Genomic DNA, 23515 nt, shown 5'->3' with positions numbered 1-23515 from the left:
CCGACTCGGCCCAAATAATATTAATATTTAAATAATATTTAATATATAATTTTTAAATAACAATACCTATCTATATTGAATATAATATTTATTTTTATTTTTTTCCTATTTTTGGGTAGGGTCCAATAGGGTCTGGTCAGGTTCGGGTCCGGCCCGAACCCGGCCTATTGCCACCCCTTTGCCTAACCACATACATTAGCTTTAATATATTTTTTCTTTTATCAGGGCTTGAAAATGTGCAATATGCATTTCATCACATATGAATGCCTTACTATGGCGGGGATATGTAAAATATGGCATCGATACCCTCAAAACATTCATGTGCAAGAGGATCCATGACATGGCCCTTGGAGGAGAGAGCAAACTCCAAGCAAAGAATATACAATACATCAGTGGTGCATGGTATGTTACTGATGAAGTATGAAGAGAAGTGGAATGGTAACCCCTGATGATGGATGGTGCACCATACGTTATATGCTGACCACTGGTGTAAGGTGCACTCTCCCTTTTGGAGGGCGCATGCTTCCTTGTATGATAAAAAGTCATTTGCTTTATGAAAAGGTAAAGGCGTTAGTCACTTCCATCTATGTATTTGTGGTGTGTACTTTCATGGGAAAAGAACCATTGGTTTCCGGACCCACCAAAATGCACATTGATCATGGTTAGGGTTGGTCCGGCTCATTGTCAGCCCTATTAAGTCGTAATGTTCTGCATCATTCTTTTTAGTTGGACAATATAGATCTCAAATATCTTTCAAAATAGAGTTAAAAAATAATGGATTTTTTATGATAATATTGAATCTACATTGTCCAAATAAAATAAATAATGTAGATTACTGCAAATTTACTTGTACAAATAAAGTTCCAACCTTATGCGAACTTTTTTAAATCATAACATGTTTTTGGAACACTATAGCACCCTCTTAGGTGCTACAACACTTTTTCATGAAACTTAAAAGCGCTTTCTCATGAAAATACACTATCAACATGTTTTTAGCACACTGTAGCTCACTCTTAGGTGCTAAGGTGTTACCACTGTCTCATGAAACTTGAAAGGTGCCCTCTTGGGTGCTGCAATGTTACCACTTTCTCATGAAACTGAAAGGGCTTTCTCATGGAGATGTATTACTAACATGTGCAATGTTACCACTTTCTCATGAAACTTTAAAGGGCCTTCTCATGACCATATATTACCAACATGCTTTTGGCACACTGTAGTGCCCTCTTAGGTGGGTGCTATGGTGTTACCACTTTCTCATGAAACAAAGATGAAAAGATTGTGTGGAAAATAGCTTTCTTGCCAAACAACTTTACCAATAAGCTTTACTACCAAGGAGAAATTGGCAAGTTTTGTAGTACTTCCCCACATTTGAGATAAATTTCAACAAGAAAAGGAGATTTTATCAAAAATCGACTCATGTTATGGACCCCATATAGTAAACTAAAAAAAAATAGGGCGACTTTTGGGTTACTCAAACCTCCTTATCCCAATCAGGCAGCAATATTTTATTACTCTTTGCTCTAACTAAGTGTGTTTCCCTGAGAATTTTACAAATTAAAATAATTATCCTTGTGCCCATTTTGATTTTATGCGCGCTCCAATCAGTCATTGTTGAGAAGAATGATTGCATTACCAAAATTGAGCTGGAAGAAGATCTAAGTAACATAAATGGTTTTAGGGAGTTCTAATTTCCAAATAAGAAATATTTTTTGCCTAAGAAATTTAATAAGAGATATTGGGGTATTATTCTTATGTCTATTGTAGGGATTGAATTTTTTTTGCTGGGTTATAGGTTGGCAATACTTTAATGGTGGAAAGTGATTCACAGAACACAATCCAATGGTGTCGCAATGAGTAAAAAATTCCTTAAAAACTTAGATTCATATGGCTGCAAAATAATAGTTTCAAGAATCCTTTTATTTCTCATTCACACATGTAAACAGGGAGGCGAATCCGATCAATTAGCAACTAAACAAGGTACATTCCACTTTGAGTTATTAGCAAAGTTTTACGTCAGCTGTCTATCTAATACAACCCACTACTTTTACTCCGGTTTGGATAGAGTTGAGAGAAAGTTTAAACTCATCACCCTTAATAAATCATGTTGTTATAATTCTATAAGATTAATAAATTAAATAATAGGTGAGGTTTGTATAAGGTATCAACCTTATACTATTGTAGCAAGGTGTACCTCAAAACTATATTGAAATGCAATTTTGGTATCGCAGAGCGTTGCGATGATATGAAAATTTATTGTTGTTTTCAATTATAAAATTTGAAGTTTCATAAATGGTGACGATTAAACAAATCTATAAATACTTAAAAATCTTGAAAATAGACGGTCTAGATAATGTGTTAAAAGTTGAACTATTTTTAGAATTACAAATCCCCTTTTTTCATGTCAATGAATCTCGAAGACGAGATGATCAATTTTCCAGCATATATATAAACTTTTTCCTTAAAATAATTCCTATAGAGACGTAGATTGAACAAGGGAAAAGATGAATACCTAATAGGGGTATTTAAGTAACTTAATAGGAATGAGAACGATCTGGGGCTTCTAAAACAGGTAAGGGGCCTCTTGGTCATTTCAATGTCCCATGTCATAGCATCTCTATTAAGGGCGTGTTTGATAACTGAAGTTGAAACCAGGACTTTCAACGGTGACGACTATACGCAAGGTATGAAAAAAAAACAAAATTGTTTTTTAATTTTCCTTTTTTTATGACATTTTCTGCATTATGGATCGTAGTGCCTGCAAGTTCAATATAATAAAGCAATTAGGTTTTTCTTTTAATGTCTGGTTTCCTCTTCTTCTTGAAACTTGAAAGCTGAATCTGTGAATTCTTAATGTTTATTATTATTTTATGGATTTAGGTTGTTGGGAAATATTGTTAGAGTTTCTTGCTTAATTTTGATAACTGGTGTTTGTGCTGAATTTAATGTGATGACTGCTCTTTAGTGGGTCGATTTATTGGGAATAAGTTTCATTTCACCATTAAATCCATTTAGAACAAACGGTGGTTGGATGGTTCTCGTATAAGAACTCACAGGTCGCTTATTTAGTCTAATTTTATTTTCTTTTTTCTTTTTTTTAGCGAGATGAAGTGTAATTTTTTTCTTCAAATGGGATGTTTTGATTGAAAATTTTCAAAAGAATTATTTTTGGGTAAATCAGTGAGGGAGAAGGCCCTCTACGCATTTTTCATTAATAAAAGATAGGGAAAATTACACGATACTATTTTACAGCCCTACAATAGGGTAATTGCGCCACATCATGAAGTAACGGAAGGTTAAGAAAATATGGGTGCCTGGAGCGCCAAATGGTGGCCTCCGTAAAAACTATAGCCTTTTTAGCAAGAACATCGCCCACCATATTAGCCTTACGATAAACATGGCAAATAGACCACGATTGATTCTGAAGTTTGAACTTGCAATTAGCAGCTATGGTATGAAGAGCCCAAGGAGCTTTACGTCTGCCCCGAATGACTTGGACAGGTAAAGAAGAATTGCTCTCAATTTGTAGGGGAAAGCAGTCCATTTGAAAGGATAAATCAACACCCTCTTGTAAACCTCGAAATTCAGCATTATTATTGGTAGCAATTCCAAGATGAACCGAAAAAGCGGCAACGAAAGACCCATCATCCCGTCTGATGATGCCTCCACAACTAGCTCGACCTGGATTATGAATAAAAGACCCATCAACATTTAACTTAACATGATGTGACTATGGAACTGTTATGGGTAGCTTGCTCCTTTGCTACCGCCATGTAAGACGTAAGTTCTCAATAACAGCCTTTTTTGAGATATTGTAAGTCCATGCCTTAACATCTGCCAGATCATGAACATGGCAAGCAATCCTTCGAATCAACTTCTCATGAGTGAGTGTTCTCCCTTGAAACATATGTTGGTTAAGCTCCTCCCAAATCATCCATATGGTTGTGAAGAAAAGAGAATGCCAAATGTTAAAAATACCATCAGACTTGAACCTGAATGCTAACTATTTCCTCAGTGTAGCTGCAATAGAATAATCCGTAGTAAAGCGTTTACCACAACTCCATGCTATCGACCTCCAAATCCCCTGTGAGAAAATACATTCAAGCAAATATTGTCATTATTAGAATGACAAAAATGGCACACAAGAAACAAGGTTGATTCCCTTCTGTTGCATGAGAGAAGAGGTAGCAAGACATTGATGGGGGCTCAACCAAGAGAACCATTAGCCCTTGGATGACACTTAGATGACCATAATGCTAAGATCGGCTGAGAAGAATCCTTATGACGGATGAAATCCCATACCTCTTTAGTATAAAATATTCCATTTGAAAAGTGAATCCACACCAGAAAATCAGGTTGGGGTTTCAGAGGAATTGAAGCAACCTCCACTTCCTTCCAAATTCTAACCCATTGATTCCGGGTTCTAAGTGCAGGGCCTGATGTGGGGGTGGGGAAATACCAGGATTGTGGAGAACCATTTAAGTAGTTTGCAACGTGGTTCGTGAATTTAGGTATGTGTTTGTTAGCTACCAACTTATCTAGTTTTGCAAATATGTTTAGAAGTATATCTACTAGACGGGAAGGTAGAATTGATCATATATGGCTTTTAGAAGAGATATTGATGTCGTAGAAAGTGGAGGAAGAATTAGTGTTACTCAGATTTTAACGAAATAGCCACTAATGGGTAGATCTAGTTTCTAGGGGAATATCTGGGTAGAAAGTGGAGGAAGAATTGTTATTGCACTGTATATTAGTGTATATATCCTGAAACTTCTTTTGGGTCTCTAGCATATTGGCTTAGGAACTAGTAACCCATTTGATGGCTGTCTGTGTAACAATATCCGAAAATGGCAGATGATGGTTTCTATCATGCCTGTGACAATAGAGGAGGAGCTGAACTTGGAACTAGTTTCTATTGATATAACGTGATTCTATAGAATATGTACATTACTCATAACTCATATTTGGAACGCTTCTTTTACATTGCTGATAATAAAAATGATAACGAAAGATGTTCAAACTGATATATAGACCCATTGCACAATTTTGTGGGGTTTTGTGCAAGCAAAGTTTCATTATACATATAATATCATGGGCTCTGGCCATAGGGCTCTATGCTGGTTCATAGTAGAAATATTTTTGAAGGTTTTCTCTCCCTGCACTTCAAAAGAGAAGCGAACATAAAATTACTTCAGATTGTGGATAAGCATCTTGAACCCTTGCATAATACCTCAATTGTGCCTCAATTAGTGTTTTCAGATTCGGCCAAGTTACTTGGTCTCGGGCAGATTCTGAGTATATTGCACTCCTCCCTGGAAAATGGGATGTGTACCGTACCACTCTCTTTTACTAAGCGAGAAATCTCTCTCTCTCTCTCTCTATATATATATATATATATATATATATATATATATATATATATATATGAGAAAGTATATGATGAGACCATTTACCTTTTGTACAATGTGGTCACAATTAATCTTGACCATTGGATGTGAAATTGGGTGGCTGCATTTATTTCATCGACCAAGCTCAAAGTTCAAAAGAAATTTTCATGAACTTTGTGACCCACCCAAGCTATTAGATTTCATATCGGATGGTTGTAAGTAATTGTGACCTCCATATACTAAAGGGAAATGGTCTCATTGTATACAATCTATCTATATATATATATATAAACTCATACTGCTTACCTCCTCCCTCTCTTTCCCCTCTCATCCCTCTCATTCATCAAACCCCTTTTTGGACCCTTGACTGTCCTGTCCAGAAAGCCCTCCAGTCCTACCCTTCTCTCTCTAGGGCGCATGAGATCATCTTCCCCCTTTTAGTACTCTTTTCTTACTCTATGCCTCCCCCCCTCTCTCTCTCTCTCTCTCTCTCTAAACTCTTCAGCATCTACCTCTCTCTGAAAGAGGGGTTAAAAAGAGAGAGAAATTGATGATAGGAAGTGTAGCGAGTGAAGCCTTCAGCATAGGAGTATAGTGTGCAGTGAGTCAGCAGCCATGGAGATTCGAGATTTAGTGAATTCGATTGGCTTGGGTAGCATTTTTTCCTCAATTTTCTTTATGTTAAACTCCAATTGTACTTTATAATTCAAAGATTTCAAGAAATTTTGAATTTTTTTTTTTTTTTTTCAGGATTTTCCAATTTCTCTTATTTTCCTAAGCCCATATGGGACTTGGGTGAGTCCACTTAGACTCTCCCAAGCAACTTGCCTAGGGCTGAGTCCGAGGATAAAACATTGGTCTCATTACAACACGAGACATCACTCAAAGATGAACAAATTACATATATGGTTTCTTTTGTTGAGAATATTGAAATTTAATCTTTCCCCATAGAGATTACATTTGAACCTTTAGTGAGTTAAGAGAGTTCTAAAGAATAAGTGTCTCTAGGTAAGAGTCACATGTGAACCTAAAGGAAGGTGATATGAAAATTATATTTGCACTAGATTGCTTCCTGAGTAACAATATGGTTTGCTTAAATATCAATTGTAGAAATGCATCTAGAACCTAAACATAGTTCGGCCGCTATTTCTATTATAGTCGGTTGTTAAAAGTATTGTATGGAGCTGGTATCAGTTGTGTACTAGTACCTGTTTTATTTAGCTTAGGTATGTTTTTGCTTAACTTGTGATTGCTTGGTTATGCGCTACTTTTTTTTTATTCCCTATGAAAGGAACAAATGGGGTATTGTTTCACCAAGTGAAAGAACAGTTTCAATCAGTTGTAATATGTCAAGATATAGAGAAAAACAGAAAAAATGCTCTAAAAAAATATCAAAGCCCAATGTTTCTTTTTTTAAAATAACCCATGGTTGCCAATTTGTGACTTTTGAATATGCTTCTCTGGGAATATGGTTGTTATCAACAATCTCAATAACGTTCACATCGTTGGTAATTTGTTAACCACTGCATCTTTCTTATGTGCCCTCCTACAAACATGAACTTCATCTCCAAAGTCAAAGTATAGATCATGAGGCATCACTATTCACTGATCAATGTAAAGCTGATTGGAAGAGGCCCGGAGGGGGATGCTCTTATCTTTAGATTTCAAGTTAGGTATATTCAGTTAGTTGTGGCAACTTTTGTGTTATCATCTTGGCCTCTGTGGATTGTATAATACACTTCTCTTAACTGTATCACTTTTTATTTGTTGAAGGAGCCACTTGACTGTAGTGCTCTTTGCTCTAAAATTTGTTTTTGGTTCTAATAAAGGCATTTTGATCTGATTTAGGCTAAACAGGCGATTGGATAAGGCTCAACCAACATTATTATCTAATGGATCAACTCGTGCTTATGTCATATTGTAACTGAGTGGTGACGTGAACTTATATTTGGTACCAAGGTGGTCAAATTACTGTTTGTGTTTTGTGACTTTTATCCATGACTTATGTCTTGTTACCCACTGAAGTGACTGTTATGGGTCCCAGGCCCATTAAGAAACTTGAATTGGCCTCATGCCCATTACAGAAACCTGTATGTGGTGATAATGTGTGTAATATTCCACCATATTTGGGTGATTTTCGTGATGTGACAGTTTTCATATTTGGGTGATTTTCCTGCTGTAACAGTTACCATATTTGGGTGATTTCATGTTGTAACAGTTATGTATAATGGATGTAACTCCTATGCATGTTGACCTACTGATATTCTAACTTCCATAGGGAGCTTTATGTATATTCGTGGTGTAATAGTTATGTGTAATAGATGTAACTCCTATGCATGTTGACGTACCTATATTGTAACTCCTATAGGGATCTTTGTGTATATATAGGGCACATTTCCCCACCATCTGTATAGAATGAAAAAGTTATCTATATTTACTTTATGTTGTGCTTGAATATTATTCTCTCGCTAATCTCTAAACCTTAACATGGTGTTAGAACAGGGCTTGAAACCCTAATCCATTACTTTTTGCGATATTATAATCATGATTTTTCTTTGTTACTTGGGCTTGAAGCTGAAGTATATTGGCAACCTCATATTTCCAGCAAAATCATCTCGCTTTTCTTTTAACAATAAGTAATTTTTTATCCCAAATTTTTTCTATTTCCAGCGAACAATTATCCCAAACTCATCTATTTCTTGTAGAAAACCCTAGAGCTTTCTTACTCCACACAAAAATCACATAAATATGTTCCATACCTTTCTTGCCCAAACAAACCAGATAAAGAGGATCTTTGCAAACTTTGAAACTAAATTATTAGTTCCTTGGAAAAAAAAGAAAAGAAAAGAAAAACTTAGGGTTTCGAGTTCAGGAGAGAAATTTCAGAAATCAAGCACAATAGTTTACTAGGAAATAATCAATTTGACCACCCACGATTGATGATCACTATAGTTAAACTAGATGGAACAAACTATTAAAAATGGTTCCAATATACCAAAATATTCATAGGAGACCAGAGGAAATTGGGTTATATCACAGGAAAAGTGAAAGAGCCTCCCATAAATGATCCATCTCATGATGAATGGGAAAGTGAGAATTTGAGTAATGGCATGCCGCCTCCCTCATGCAACCAACTAGCAATAGGGGACTGTTGTTCTTAAGACTGCAAAGGATATACGGTAGGCAGTAACAAAGACATACTCGCAACGAGATGATATGGCTAGGATTTACATACTCACAACGAGATGATATGGCTAGGATTTACATACTCGCAACGAGATGATATGGCTAGGATTTACATACTCACAACGAGATGATATGGCTAGGATTTACATACTCGCAACGAGATAATATGGCTAGGATTTACCAATTGCATCTTGAAATAACGAATTTGTAGCAAGGGGAAATGACAGTACTTTGGGTTACTAAGGCATAAGTTGGAAGAACTAGACCACTATCCGCCTATTAATCCCACTATTGATGACATTAAAAAATAGGATGAGCAACGAAGGATCTTTGGGTTCTTAGTGCATCTACATCTTGACTTTGAACTTCAGAGAGTACAGGTTCTAGAAAAGGACAAATTTCCCACTCTTGAATCGGTCTATAGTTATGTTAAGGGGGAGGCTAATAGAAAGCCTATTGTAGAAGGACAAAACTCAAGCATCTATCCTGAACGATCAGCCTTTGCAACAAGCTTTAAGAAAGGAAAAATGGGTACAAATGGATCAAATCATGCCACACTTTCTCTTGTCGAAAAGGAGAAACTCACATGCTTCCATTGTGGGAACAAGAGACACACCCGAGAGCACTATTTGGACTTGCATCCACACTTGAGACCAAAACCAAGGAATGCAAGCGCCCATATTGCTTCAAGTGAGGGGGAGGAAACCTCAACCACACAACCCAATGTATCTGATCCAAGAGATTAGGTCATCAAATATTTACAGCACCAGTGGACTGCTTCCAAGGCTTTACTCAGCTTTAAGACACCTGTAGAGCAAACAGGTACGTAGACAACTGCAAAGCATGCCTCAAACTCCACCTCTTCTACATCTTAGATCTTTGATTTGGGGGCTACTAATCATATTACCGCAAGAAAGTTGGTATCTTGTGCTTCTATCCTGCTTCTAATGAAGTTAAACTTGTTTATGGATCTATGACCAGTGTATCTTGACGTGGAACAGATAACATTTCATCATCCTTGTCCTTATCCTCTGTAATACATGTGCCTTCGTTTCTTTCAAATCTTCTCTCTGTTAGCAACCTGACAAAACAACTAAACTATATTGTCACATTCTATCCTTCGCATTGTATTTTGCAAGACCTAGATACGAGAAAGGCGATTGGTGGTGGTTGTGAAGACAGTGGGTTGTACCTATTCAACACAGATGCACTTCTAGTACTCTTAAGTCTCAACTTTGAGTGTAGAAGTCATGAGCAAGTACTTTTGTGGCGCACCCTCTAAGGCCACATGTCTCTGAAATCTTTAAAATTATTGTTTACAAATAAGTTTGTTTCTTTGAGTGTTCCTCAATTACAATGTGAGACTTGTCAATTGTCTAAACATTATAGAACCTTTTTTTCTTCTAATGAAAATAAAAGTTTTTAGCCATTCCATCTTGTTCATCTGATGTTTGGGGGGCTGCTTCAGTTATTTTGTATTTTGAAATTGGTATTTTATCTCATTCATTGATGACTCCTCTCTTTATGCTTGGATCTATCTTATGAAAGTTAGAGATTAATTACTTTCAATAGTTAAAATATATCATAAAATGGTTCAGGCCCAATTTGAGACCCAAATGAAAATTTTCTGTTCCAATAATGCATGAGAGATCTATACAGTGGCTTAAAGAATTATTTTCTTGAACATGGTAACTTAAACATCATGCTCCTTTACAACACAACATAATGACGCAGCAGCATGAAAAAATAAACACTTGTTAGAAGTGTTGAGAGGCATCTTGATGGGAATGAAGCTTCCTATGACATATTGGGATGAAGCAGTTCTTACTGCTGCCTATATGATGAATAGCATGCCTACACATGTTCCCAATGGTGCTTATCCTTTCAAACTTCTCCTCCATGCGCTTCCTTTGTTTCCTCTCCACCAAAAACCTTGTGTTTGCTTTGTGTATACCCTGGGGCTGGCTAATTGTAAACCAGGACCTCAATCTACTAGATGTGTTTCCTAGGATACTCGAACTCTCAGAAAGGATACAAGTATTATTGCCCGGAAACTAAAAGAAAATATGTCCCAAATGATGTTACCTTCTTTGAGAATATACCCTATTTCTCTTCTGAAAGATATTTGTTACCTATTATGCCACCTGACCATCCTATTCCTCTTCTAGTGATCACAAATAGTTCTAGTAATGCAACCATGGAGCAAGTGGAGTCCATTGAGAAACTGATTTAGGAAGAAAGGTGGGAAATTAAATCCACATTTTTCCCGAACTTCAAACAAGTAAAAAATCGCATAAATAGAGAAAAAACATGGTTGTAAATCAAACCAAGAAAAGATCTTTCTTTTTTCGTAATATAAAATTCATTCCTATAACATAAGCCCTCTCTAGTGGGGACATTCCCTTTTTATATACCACCATAAAAATATAAAAAAAATAAATTAAAAGAACAAAAGTAAAAAATATCTTCTTTCTCAAAATCAGGCACCAACGAATTATCATATATTATTTTTGGACTTCACATTCCTCATCCTTTTCTCTCTTTAAAACACCTACTTTTTCTCCCTCTAGATTCACCAATCAAGGAAATATTCTCTTTCTAACTAACATATTCTCTATAAAATCTCATAAAACTAGGAAATCACTAAATCTTATTAAAATAGTAATGAGTCCCACCATAATTGGATCTCTATGCCATCATACTGCGACCCCCCCCCCCCCTCCCCCAGCACCCATGTGATCTACCTCCAATTCCCATCTAAAAACTAGGAAACCGATTAACTAAATCTTAAATAAAAACTCGTTCTAAGCATATCATTTAAAAAACTAACCAGTAATAAAATATAAAAAATAACACCCACATCTCTAAAAATAAAAATAAAATTTTCCAGCTCTGGATCCCCATCATTCTCCTCTGAAACTCGTTGTCGTGTTTTGAAATAGGTTAATACAAATCCTTCTTTAAACACGTGGTCTCTCTCAACCTGAATATTGCGCATTGAAATTAGGGTTTGATCTTGGGACCCGTGGGTTGTGGGCCCAATTAAAATATCCTCAAACCAATTACTGAAGGTTTTGGTGCAACCAACTATGTAACATGCAACTATGGGGTGGCATCTGCAAATTGGAAATAGGAGAGGTCAATCCCACCATTGGCATGAGGAAATAGCTCTTTGCTCTTTATGGTCGCTGCCCTCAATTGCCTCCTCTTTGACCTCTTCACTACTACTATCCACATCATTGCCATAATCACCATGCTTGTAACTTGGCCTTCATTATAGATTAGATCTCCAAACTCTTCGTCTTCACCATCAAAGATAGGATCACCTTGTTTTTTATCTAAAATAGGACAAGTATCAAAGATAGGCACCTGGTTCTTTGTCAAAAATAGGACCACTATCAACGGTAGGATCACCTTCAAAGATAGGACCATCCACTTAGGCAAAGAATATTGAATCTGATTGAAGATTGGATCCTAGTTGTTCTCATTCAAAACTATGCATCAGTTGATGCAATCACGTATCAAACCCATCTTCGTAACTTAACACATCATCAGTCCATTCTCTCTCAGACTTGGACTCTAATTCACTTCAATCTCCATAAAAACCCTCATGATCTATGCCTTTAGATTCCTCTTCATTTGAGTCATGTTGTTGCTGACATCGCTTGTGTAATAGCTATTCAATCCACTTCATCAAGTTGTTGAGTTCCTTGTGCAATCGGATCAGATCGGTATCCCTACAGATAAGATGTCCACGACCAGCTATTGCAATCTCTAACCTTCTTCAAATTGAGCTCAATACCACGTGATGTAGGAAGGAAAGGTGAGAAATTAAATCCACTTTTCTCCCAAACCTTAAACAAGTAAAAATCATCACTAATGGAGAAAAAACATGGTTGTAAATCAAGCCATGAAAGAAGAACTTTCTTTTTTCATATAATATTTCAATAACATAAGCCACCTCTCTAATGGGGGAATTCCCCTTTTATGAGCCATAATAAAAATGAAAAATAAAAAATAAAAAGAACAAAATTAAAAAAAATATCCTCTCTGAAAAAGACACACTAACAAATTTTCCTATTTTTTTTTTGGACTTCATTTGACTCATCCCTCTTTCTCTCTTTGAAACACCTACTTTCTCTCCCTCTAGATACACTATTCAGGGAAATATTCCTTCTTTCTCTCTAACTAACATATTCTCTATAGAATCCCATAAAACTAGGAAATCACTAAATCTCATAAAAAAGTAATGAGTCCCAGCATAATAGGATCGGGTAGGATTGGACCCCCCCTGCCTTTCAGCACCCACATGATCTACCCCCAAGTCGCAACTAAAAACTAGGAAAGTAATTAAGAAACTAACCGCTAATAAAAACTAAATATAACACCCATATCTTTAAAAATGAAAATTTTGAATTAACCAGCTTATTTCCATAAAAAACTGCTGAATGTGTGCACCCGTGAAAAGAATAGGGGAAATTCTTATGTAAGCAATCAACCCTAGCTCATTGACTCGTCAGGTACTTCTTCTTCTTCTATCCTTATACTTCTCAGCTCAATTTACCTATTGCCATAAGAAAAGAAAAAGGACTTGTACTTCTCATCTGATCAGTAAGTTTGTTTCTTATGCTACACTTTCACCTTCCTTTCATGCGTGCCTTTACGCTACTTCCTTTGTTCCTATTCCCACTGAATTGCAGATATATTGGCTCGTCGATAATGGACAGTAGCCATGATTGAGGAAATGATTACCTTAAAGAAGCAGCGAACTTGAGATGTAATTGATTGGTCAGAAGGACGTGTAGTTGGATGCAGGTGGATGAATCTTCGAAGCACAAACCAGATGGTTTGGTTGACAGATACAAAGCTCATCTGGTGGCTAAGGGTTTTACACAGTCCTATGGGGCTGACCATAAGGAGACTTTTGCTCCTTTAGGAAAATTAAAATAAATACGTGTATTTTTTATCTATTGCATTAAAGTCTATTACATTAAACAGGAAATAGCCACCCCACCAATGAGATATTAAGAATAACTTTCTTCATGGAGATCTGCAGAGGAAATGTATATGGCATTACCACTTGGGTTTTATTGTCTTGGGGGGGGGGGGGAGGGGAAGGTCTGCAGGTTAAGGAAAGCGATATATGGATTGAAACAATCACCTCAGCCTTTAGTTCACAAATTTTAGTATGGCAATGTTAGTTCGGATTTTAGAGAAGCGTTTTTTATCATTCTATATTTTTTAAAAGAGATTCTTTTCTACCACAGTACTGATAATGTATGTGGATAATCTAGTACTCACAAGAAATAATGATCACGGGTTTCAATAAGTGAAATTTCTAGGGGGTGTTTTTGGCATCAAGGATCTTGGTCCATTGAAATACTTCCTTGGATTGGAGGTGGCTAGGTCTAGCAAGGAATTTTTTTGTCAAAGGAAGTATACTCTTGATAATACTTGAGCCAAATCAGCAGAATCTCCCAATAGAGGTTAATCATAAACTGTATGATCAGCGGTTAGAGCCTCTGACAAACTTTGGTGTATATCTGAGATTAGTGGGGTAGACTTATTTATTTGACTGTCTCTCGGACAGACATTGAATATGCTTTAAGCTTGGCAAGTTAGTTTATGCACGCACCATACTTCCTTGGACACCATTTATAGCATCACGTTGATTTACAAGGTTTATGCGATGCAGATTTGGGCTAGATGTTCACCTGATCGACAATTTACCAGTAAAAAGCAAAATGATGTAGCTTAATCTTCAGTAGAAGCCGCAATGGCATGTGCTACATGTGAAGTAATTGGTTGTTAATGTATTAGCTTCTATTCCTCCACAATGTGATAATCAAGCAGCAATTTATTTTGTCTCAAATCTTGTATTTCATGAAAGAATCAAGCACATAGAGGTCGACTATTGCTTTGTCAGAGAAAAGGTCTCTTCAAAGGCAATATGAACTCCATTTGTTCTCTCCGAGAATCAATTGGCAGACATAGTTACCAAGGCCTCTAATCAAGTTCAACTAATGGATAATGATGCAGCCCAGAATACAACTCTCGAGTATCAAGATAAGAGATACAAGAGGAATCTTAGAAGGGCAAAATAGTAATTGAATCTATCCTTTTATGTCTTTTATTTATTTCTTGAGTTACTTTATTCACTTAGAGGCATAAATAATAATTTTTAAAATATTTTGTCTTTTTATTCACTTAAAGCTTTTTATAATAAATGGCCCTGATTAGATAAGTTGGATGGCCAAGATTAAGTCTTGGTTAGTGTTTTTTATATAAGAGATGTACTCAAGCATAATGATGCATTCTGTTATGGACTTTATTCAAAACCATAGAGCAGCAAGTGCTCCTTCTTTTATCTCTAGTTTTTAAATCTCTCTCTAATTTTGGTTCTTTCCTATCTTCTTCTTTGCTAAAACCTAGGTCCAAGTTACTAGGTCTGCCCCAGATACTTTGGACAAATTGGACATCTATAATATATATGCTCCAGCTTGAGGGGGAGTAGGCCCCATGCCCATTAAAGAAACCTACATAGATCTCATTGTCCATTATGGAAACCTGCATGCGATAATGAGTATAATGACTGTTATAGGCCCCATGCCCATTAAAGAAACCTACATAGACCTCATTGCCCATTATGGAAACCTGCATGCAGTGATAATGTGTATAATTTCCTTAAAAACTTAGATTGATATGGCTACAAAATAATAGTTTCAAGAATCCTTTCTGATACAACAATTAACTTCATCAAAAAAAAATGTGTACAATTTCTACCATATTTGCGTGCTTTTCCCATGACTTTCCTCAATAATTATCACATTTAGGCAATTTTCTTGCTTCAACAGTTATCATATTTGGGTGATTTGCTACTGTAACAATTATGCATATTGGCTACGACGCCTATGCTTATTGACCTACCTATATTGTAGCTCCTATAGGGATCTATGTGTCTATATAGGGCACAATTCCCCATTATTTGTATAGAGTGAAAAATACATTTACAGTTACATTATCTTATTCTTGAATTGTACTCTCTCCTTTTCTCTCTCCATCTTAAGACCCATGAATGTACTAACGAAAAACTTGGTTAGCACACATGTTTATTCATCCAGTTTTGTAAATTCAGTGAAACTCAACATTGCAAGCCAGAAGATTATGATGTGGTTCAACACAGAAGAAAAGTGTCCACTTTGATTTTAAATCTTTTGAAAAAGGGAATAACACTTTTTATTTATGATTATGCCAAGCCCTTCCCAGCCCTTTCCAGGCCTTCCCATTACAATAGATTCTCTTTATGAAAATTGCCACTTCACATAAACTGCAAGGTCCATATTAATTCCTATATGCCTTATTGTTGTCAGTTCTGTTTGTTCTTCTTTCACTATTTTTTTCTTCAGGTATCAATTATGCTAAACATTTTTACTAGGCATACAGAGGTCACATTGTGAGGGAAATGGTTTATGGAATTTTTACAAGTGGTACATATTTCTAGGGTTATTGCCTACATATCTGGGGAAATTAAGCCTGTAGAACTTGTTATTCAGGTTTCAACAAGACTATATCCTTGGAATCAGAAGCCCATGAGACATTGCCCAAAGAAACATTCAAAGAGATGGAAAGTGGCCAAAGTAATAATGCAAGAGAACTTCTGACAAGAGTAGAATTAGATGTAGCATGTTCTTCAGAGAAAGTGCAGAATTTGGAGATATTTTTTATTCATGTGGCAGCCAGAGCTGGAGAGTATGAAGATTTTGCAACAAGGAAGGAAGATATCCTCGAAGACTCAGTCGAAAAGGCACTGGAGTTCGATATTCTCTCTGGAATCTTAGATTCGGAGATGGGAGAACTTGATCGCTTCACAGCTTCTCTCCAGGAAGAGATTACTGACCTTCGTGAGAAGAAACTGTTTGAGGATACAAAAACTGAAGAGATGCATGAGTTAGAGGAAGCTTTGAAGCAGTTACGAGTCCAGGTTACTGATATGAGAATGCAATCAGCCAAGTTCCAGAACACCTTGTCTTATGGTGGGCAGGATATCCGTGAGTCATGAATTTCTTATAGTCTTTCTCTTTTTCTCTTTATCTTCACTGGGATAAAAAGTTATATAAAAAAGAAGGTAAAAGTGCATCAATAAGACAAAATGTCAAAGTGTATTTAAAATCTTTGTTTTTGAAAGTATACTTTGTAGTGCGAGTTGGCCCTTCAGTCCCAAGGCTTAATACTTGGGGCAAACAGTTCCAACTACCGGGCTATGGTTCTCCACATCTTTTTTATTTCTCGTAAAAATCTTGCAAAAATATAATCCATGAGAATCTGTACAAGAGGAATTTCATTTGGGCTTGGAATCTGAAATTAGTTATATGAATTAGATGTTAAAGCAGCATGAAATTGCTCAAATAGGAAGTTCTTAGGAAGTCTCCGAGTGGTAGATTTGGGGCCAATTTGCTAATCATTATTATAATCTATTGTGTTTCATTGGAAAATTATACACAGTCAAACAATGTCACTTCCAGCCCAATTTTCAAGTCCCAACTTCATATGGAAATTGGATTTATCGCTTTCCCATGTTTGTTGCATAGGAAGTGGCGTGTGTGAAAGCGCCCAAGGTTCGTGCCGCTATACAAAATAAAAATAGTGGCTTTTCATGGGATGGCAGCTTCATAACTTGGGAGTTATGAGCCAATTTCCCATCTCATGGGAAATCTCTCTCCCGGAGAGAAAGTCCCATGAACTAAATGTGCTCGAGCTTATTTCCATGCTCCTTAAACATTTTTTGGGGATTTTGTACTCATATCAGACGTGGAATTTGCAGGGAATGGCTTGGATGCAGAGACTATAGAGAGCCCATTTTCTCCAATGAGTGGAGGCATAAGAAAGGCGCATACTCCTGAGCAACAAATGCATGTATTAAGAATGTTAGAGAAATCCCTAAAGAGAGATCTTGATCTTGAAAGTAAACTAACCGTTACCAGACATAATGAAGAAGAGCTTAAACAAAGATTGCATGATGTTGAAGAGGAAAACTCCATCATGGAAACAATGGCAAGGGCTCTGCTTCAGAGGTCATTTGAGGCTGAAAACTTGGTTAGTGTTTTATCGGGTGTCTCAAAGGAACTGATAGGGAAGATCCAACTTCTTAATTTCAACTTGAATAGTTCTCTCTGTCGAGAAACAGACCTGAGATCCAAGCTGCAAGGGACCCAGATAAAACTATCAGAAGATGAAGGTACTTTACTAAAGTTGACTACTAGATGCCAGAAACTCGAGAATTTGCTTCTTTTGCAGGTGAAGGAATCAGAAGCAAAGGTTCAAGATTCTGAAGAGAAGTTCAATCTTGCCAATTCTGATGCCCAAAGTCTAAGAGAGAAAGCAAGTTCTCTTGAAGGCAGGCTTAGACAATCTGAGACTCAGTGGCAGCAGGCTTTGGCCTCTGTTGAGGCAAGCCATGAGAGAGAAACACTGTTATCTTCAAGTCTCATTGATATGGAAAACGTAATTCAGAACCTCAAAGCAAAGGTTATCTATATGGAAAACAGAGCAGAAAATGCAGAATTGCAGTGCTCCTTGTTAATGGACAATAACTCAGAATTGAATGAAGAACTGAAGTTGCTACGGGGTACAGTGGAGAGCCTGCAGGCATCTTTGGTTCGAACTGAAAATGACAAAGCGAAGGCTGCAAAAGATGTGAACTTTAGAGCTAAATTAATCAATGACCTCATCATGAAGCTTGCAACTGAGAGGGAGTGTCTTCAGAAACAGGTATGGCTTTGTATACTGTTTTCTGTGACTGCTTTGAGTTTTTACCTTTTCACTGAAGGCCTTATACTGATTCATACCCAAGAGAGAACTTGGGACATTATATCAGATCAAAACTCAACTGGCTTTCCTTGATGGCTTTTTCATGAAAAGTATCCTTTTTCGGTCATCTAAGCTTTTAAGCATATCCACCACCTCCCCAATCCCCCCACCCAAAAAAAAAAACCACAAGAAAGGGGTGAAAAATAAGAAGGAAAAGTGAGGGGTGGAACTGAAAACTTGTCCTAAACTCTGACCAGCCAGTTTACCAGTTTTGAGTGGCTTCATTTATAAGTTTAATGTGGGTCCATGTAAGCACGGGTGTATGTGTTTTTGGAGATAGAAAATATTTGTAGTATATAGGTATGTTTAGACTTTAAATTCCTTTTGAATAATTTCACCTATAGAGCTCAGCTTTGGTTACTTGCACACACACACACACACACACACATATACTACTTGAGATTGGTTCGTTTTTTTTATCTGAAAGCATTTGTATATATTGATAGGCAAGAAAGAAAATTACTGCTTTAGTGGGGATGTTAGTATGGTAAATGATGGTGTTCTTTTCCTGGAGCGCACTCACTGGTGCTCCCCCCACCTCAAAACCATTTGAGGTGTGCAAGGAACCGCAAAAAGTTCCCAAATAGTCACATCCACTCCAACAACAGTCTCATATGAAAACAATTCACTTTGAAGCTCTAAGCATTGCTCCAAATTGTGCCCAAAAGTGAGTTCTAAACCATCTCTTTGAATGACCTGTAGATCTACGGGATTGGGAGCCTTTATGGGGCTTCAAATCAAATATTATTAAGAGGAGAATGATTTGGAGGGCATATGGATTTCTTTCAGGTCCCCTGTACACTTCCAGAATGGTTTCTGAAGTGGGGGGCACGAACCGGATTGCTCGTGGCCGTGGGGATGGCACGCCATCATTTCCCAATAAGTATAAATGTATGTCCACAATAATAATAGTTTAAATTGTGAATGGATGGTAGCTCAGTTGCTTCTCTTTCTTTTTCAGCATCTTACCTCTCATTTAAATCGTCAACGTGAGGCTCAGAAGTAAAGTGCTGTTAACGCACCTCTTAAGAAAAAGGCCTCTTCTTGAAAGTGACTCGGTCGATGCTCAGTTGCTTGTCCATATCAAACAACTTATTAAATCTACTTTCTTGATCACTTTAGGCTTAAGAAAATAAACTTGAGAAATTAGATCATCAACAATTATAGCGGAATTCTAAAGAAAAAACTACTCTTTTTATTTGGTTTCTAATCTCTTGATTAGTTTTGGGAATCCCACGTTCTCCTTCTTTAGTGGCAATTGTAAAATTTTATTTTGCATGTAAGCTAGGTTATATGAAACTAAATTATTCCAAAGTTTACCACTGGTTGATTGGAACTTTGAGTGCATCCTTTTGCAGATCTTTTCATTGATGGAGGAGAACAGGCTTCTAGGGGAGTATTCTAGCGATGAGGCCTCTGGCTTGATGAGCCACTATGGGAATAAACAAGCAATAGAGTACGTCCCTGAAAAAGACAATGGGGATATTAAGGCTAATTTAACTAATCCTGTGGACTTGGAATCTGAACCAACCTTAGGACATATGTATTTGGAAACGCAGGTAAGCTCTTTTCTTTTATCTGTTCTTCCTTTTGTCCCTTTTTTTTTGTATCTCTGTGTGTGTGTGTGGTAGTTGAAATGCAGTTTTCCTCTTGTTTTTTCCTTGTTTATTTTCATAGACCAAGTATGTTGAGGTTCTTTTCACATGTTGAAGTAATAAGCCAGAATGAAAATATAAATGAATCATCTGCTGAATTTGAAACTTTTACTTGCTTCTATCTGTGTCTTTCCTTCATCTACTTTTTAATATTCGAGGGAAAGGGTGCGAGTGTTAAGGGGGAAGGTTCCATTGCGAGTCAAAACTAGTGAGGGTGACATTTTGAGATAAAATATGAATATTCCTTATTAGAAGGTTTACTTAACTGTTTTCTACTTTATGTTTGTAAAAAGGATCATAATAAGTTTTGGCATTAATGATCTGATTGGATGACTCCTGCCAATTGCCTGCTGAATTGCCAATTGATTCATGAAGTATGACTCTTTTCTTCTTGTTCTGATGCACTCTGTTGTGAACTTCGAAACTGGAAATGTAGACTTCATTGTGAACTAGGTGGTATGAGCTCCGTACATAACTTGCTAGAAGTGACATTTAAGAACATTGACAAAGTTCATAAGCCAAAAAAGGAATGTGTAGAGATGCATTCAGCAAAGCAGGAAATCAAGCAGGCATCTTTGAGTATCATGGTATGAATAGATGTGCCTTTCCCCCATTTATCTACTATTTCTCCATTTATCTACTATATGCTAAGGGGTATCATGATATGCGCATAGGTGGAACATGTATAAAAAAAACACATTGGTGCTCGTAAACATGATACATTTGCGGCACTTCCCCTAATATTGGATGTGGTGGAACTGCCCAAAAGAGAATAATCCTGTGTAGATAGATTTTTCCTGAAGAGCGCATGAGAATATTTGCTGGTTGATTTTTTTAATATATTGCTTATTTCTAGCATCCTTGTTATTCATACCATATTTCTTTTTCTTATCTTTATTGCTACAGTGTCCTCCTTGCTCAAAACCATTGTTATGGGGACCATAAACCTTATTTATCCTAGCGCCCAAGCCAAAACAATAAATAAATATGCCCTGAGCACAGACCATCGAGTTTTTTGGACAGTCTGTTCTGGGTCTTAGAGAACTCAAGTTCAGATTTTTTTTTTCTTAATTTCATTGTTTATCTCATGATGATGATGCAATCGAAAAAATTTAGGTTCAGACACATTCCCCTAAGGCCTTGATCTAGCATCATTTTAGAACACCTGAAATGGATGGCGGTATTCACTGCATTTCCAGTCACCTAATGAAAAACCATTTTCTGTTTTTCTTTTTCACAATCTTGTTTGTCAGATCCCGAATAGTGTGTGTGTGTGTGTGCAAAATATGGGCTGCAAAAAATGTCGTTCAAGGTCCTAAAATATGATATAGGATGAACCAAATCCTGTGTGTGCATGCATGCATGCATGTGTGTGTGCGTGTGTGGAGAGAGAGAGAGAGAGAGAGAGAGAGAGAGAGAGAGAGAGAGATGTAACATTTGAATAGATATACATAGATTTCTTAACATTGTTAAAATGTGGTATTCCTCTACATGAAATTCCTCAAAGTGACAAATAAATAAAAAGAATAGATAGTTAACAATGTTGAATTGAATTAAATTGACATGGAACTAAGTTGTTGTTGTCTGCCTCTAGGTCGAGACATCAGTCAAATCTGTTGCTTCATGTGTGAGCATGGAGGGACCTACTGTGTCTGGTTCTGATGGCCATGGATTAGGGGCAGAAGAAGTGGTTGATATGGATTCGTCTTCTCAATTTGAAACTGTGGTGACAATAGAAGCAGGCCAGCTCAAGGCAAAGTATGTCTTTGGTGCAATTGCCATTTCATTGATATCCGTGCTCATTGTATATATATTTCAGCAAGAACACTGTCCTTTCTGATTTTGAATGGTTTTCTTTTCTTACTTTACCTGATGTTGTACTTCTTATGTTACTTAGTTGTTCTTGAGAAAGAAAAGAGATTTGAATGCAAGGTTGTCTTCCGTGATCTTTCTCGTGAGTCTCTTCTCATGTTAGTTAGCAGATCTCTTTGTTCCTTTTTGTGCACTTCAATTTTATTTTTAGTGTTACAATCTCCCTCCCCCCCATCCCCCCCACCCCCGCATCTCTCTCTCTCTTATTTCACACTTTTACAGTTTCTTATAGTTTATTCATCTGAGCAATAGATTTCTTTTCAAATAAGGCAAAATTAGCAAGGAACATTAGTTTGAACCAAAATTTTCTAGCATGTGTAGGGATATTAGGGATGAAAATAAAAACCTGAGAAGAATGCATAAGTCTATGTAAAATATAAAAAAGTTGACTCTTTGATAGGAAACATATGCGTAATGTAAAAATATAGAATTATACTGCTGTCTCTTGGGACCAAACTTTTGTTTCCCTCTGAAATTAGTGTTGTTTTCCATCTCAAAACATACAAGGGCTGTATGCATCTCAGCAGCCAAACGACTGAGGACAATGCATTCAAGGAGGAGCTCCCTCACCAGTTTCCAACTAAAGTCTTCATCCTGAACTCCATTTTGTTAAACATTGTCAGAGAAAGAAACTCATATCCCATTCTGGGAAATTAGTAAGAGCGGAAGCTCTGAAGTCTCAACCGTCCTCTATTGTGGAGCAGAACTTTGATGTTGACATTCTTCGCACATATTACTCTTTCCCTAATTCCACCCATTGTATGTGGTGAAAGTCCACAATTTAGAGATCTACTCACTCTTGACCCATCTGAACTTTACCAACTTTCAGGTCCTGCATATATCGCTGAGAAGAATAATGTGCAGATAACTGGTTTGGATATGTGACTTAGATTCATCATTCAATACAGAATCAAAAAGGTCCCCTACAGATTATGAGTGATATGATAAACTTTTCCTTGATGAACCATGGCGAGCTACTGGCTAGAGTAAAGAAAGGATTGCACCTAGTTGGCTACTTACCCATGAGACAAATATGCCTAGTCAATTTAGAGTGACCAAATAACTCATTATGTAGCTGACCCCAATTAATTGGGAAAAGGCTATAATGATGATGATGATGATGAAATAACTCTTTATGTGCCTGGGACACCAAACTCTTAGGTCCTGATAGAGGAGTTCTTCTTTCTATAATAATCTCAATTGTATGATTTCCTTAACAAGAGTGAGACCATATGGGAGAGAGAGAATCCCTTCCATTTATCTCCAAAAATAGAGAGCCCTTTACTTCCAAATGGGTGCCTGCTTGGTGGCAAATGTAGTGGAGCAAATGAGAGATGATGCACTGGTCATGAAATATTGAAATTCCCTTTTCAGTTACTAACACGTAGTTTTTTACCAATAGAGCAAATCATCATTTCATTGAATCTACTCAAATTAGCAATCCAGGAGAACTTGGCTGCTTTTATTGCTGATAATACAAGATTTTTAGATAATTGAGAAGGGCAAGAATATGACAACTTTGATCTGCTACAAACCTTGGATTCGAGTTTA

The 23515-nt window shown here is 36.8% G+C and overlaps 1 protein-coding gene across 35 annotated transcripts; it reads left to right on the top strand.

Annotated features, from left to right (window-relative positions):
• The first annotated feature begins 2592 nt into the window (after positions 1 to 2592).
• On the top strand, positions 2593 to 22040 carry WIT2 (WPP domain-interacting protein 2). Of its 35 annotated transcripts, none has more exons than XR_016042118.1 (7): positions 2593 to 2681; positions 7242 to 7343; positions 16124 to 16603; positions 17392 to 18338; positions 19796 to 19996; positions 20529 to 20679; positions 21687 to 22040. XR_016042118.1 is itself a non-coding variant. In XM_088848914.1 (7 exons), exons 4-7 carry the CDS (start codon positions 16192 to 16194, stop codon positions 21930 to 21932), a joined length of 1806 nt encoding a protein of 601 aa, XP_088705040.1. In that variant the 5' UTR covers positions 2593 to 2681; positions 6958 to 7052; positions 7233 to 7343; positions 16124 to 16191; the 3' UTR covers positions 21933 to 22040. The 35 variants fall into 35 exon arrangements, 20 of the variants coding, with proteins under 20 accessions (XP_088705040.1, XP_088705041.1, XP_088705039.1 ...); XR_016042113.1 differs by having other exon boundaries at positions 16124 to 16618; XR_016042117.1 differs by having other exon boundaries at positions 7233 to 7343.
• Positions 22041 to 23515: the final 1475 nt, after the last annotated feature.

Source organism: Amborella trichopoda, chromosome 10 (genome assembly GCF_054954075.1).
Source record: "Amborella trichopoda isolate Santa Cruz 75 chromosome 10, AtrichopodaSantaCruz75HAP2 v2.0, whole genome shotgun sequence".
Lineage (NCBI taxonomy): Eukaryota > Viridiplantae > Streptophyta > Magnoliopsida > Amborellales > Amborellaceae > Amborella > Amborella trichopoda.
This window is presented reverse-complemented; position numbering and strand designations above follow the sequence as displayed.

Bases quoted from the DNA above. Each gene is read 5' to 3' on its own strand.
- WIT2 (XM_011624948.3), top strand. From the start codon at position 2,594: ATGTCCCATGTCATAGCATCTCTATTAAGGGCGTGTTTGATAACTGAA. The intron at 2,682-16,123 runs GTATGAAAAAAA...CTTGTTATTCAG, and splicing joins CGGTGACGACTATACGCAAG to GTTTCAACAAGACTATATCC. The intron at 16,619-17,391 runs GTGAGTCATGAA...TGGAATTTGCAG, and splicing joins TTATGGTGGGCAGGATATCC to GGAATGGCTTGGATGCAGAG.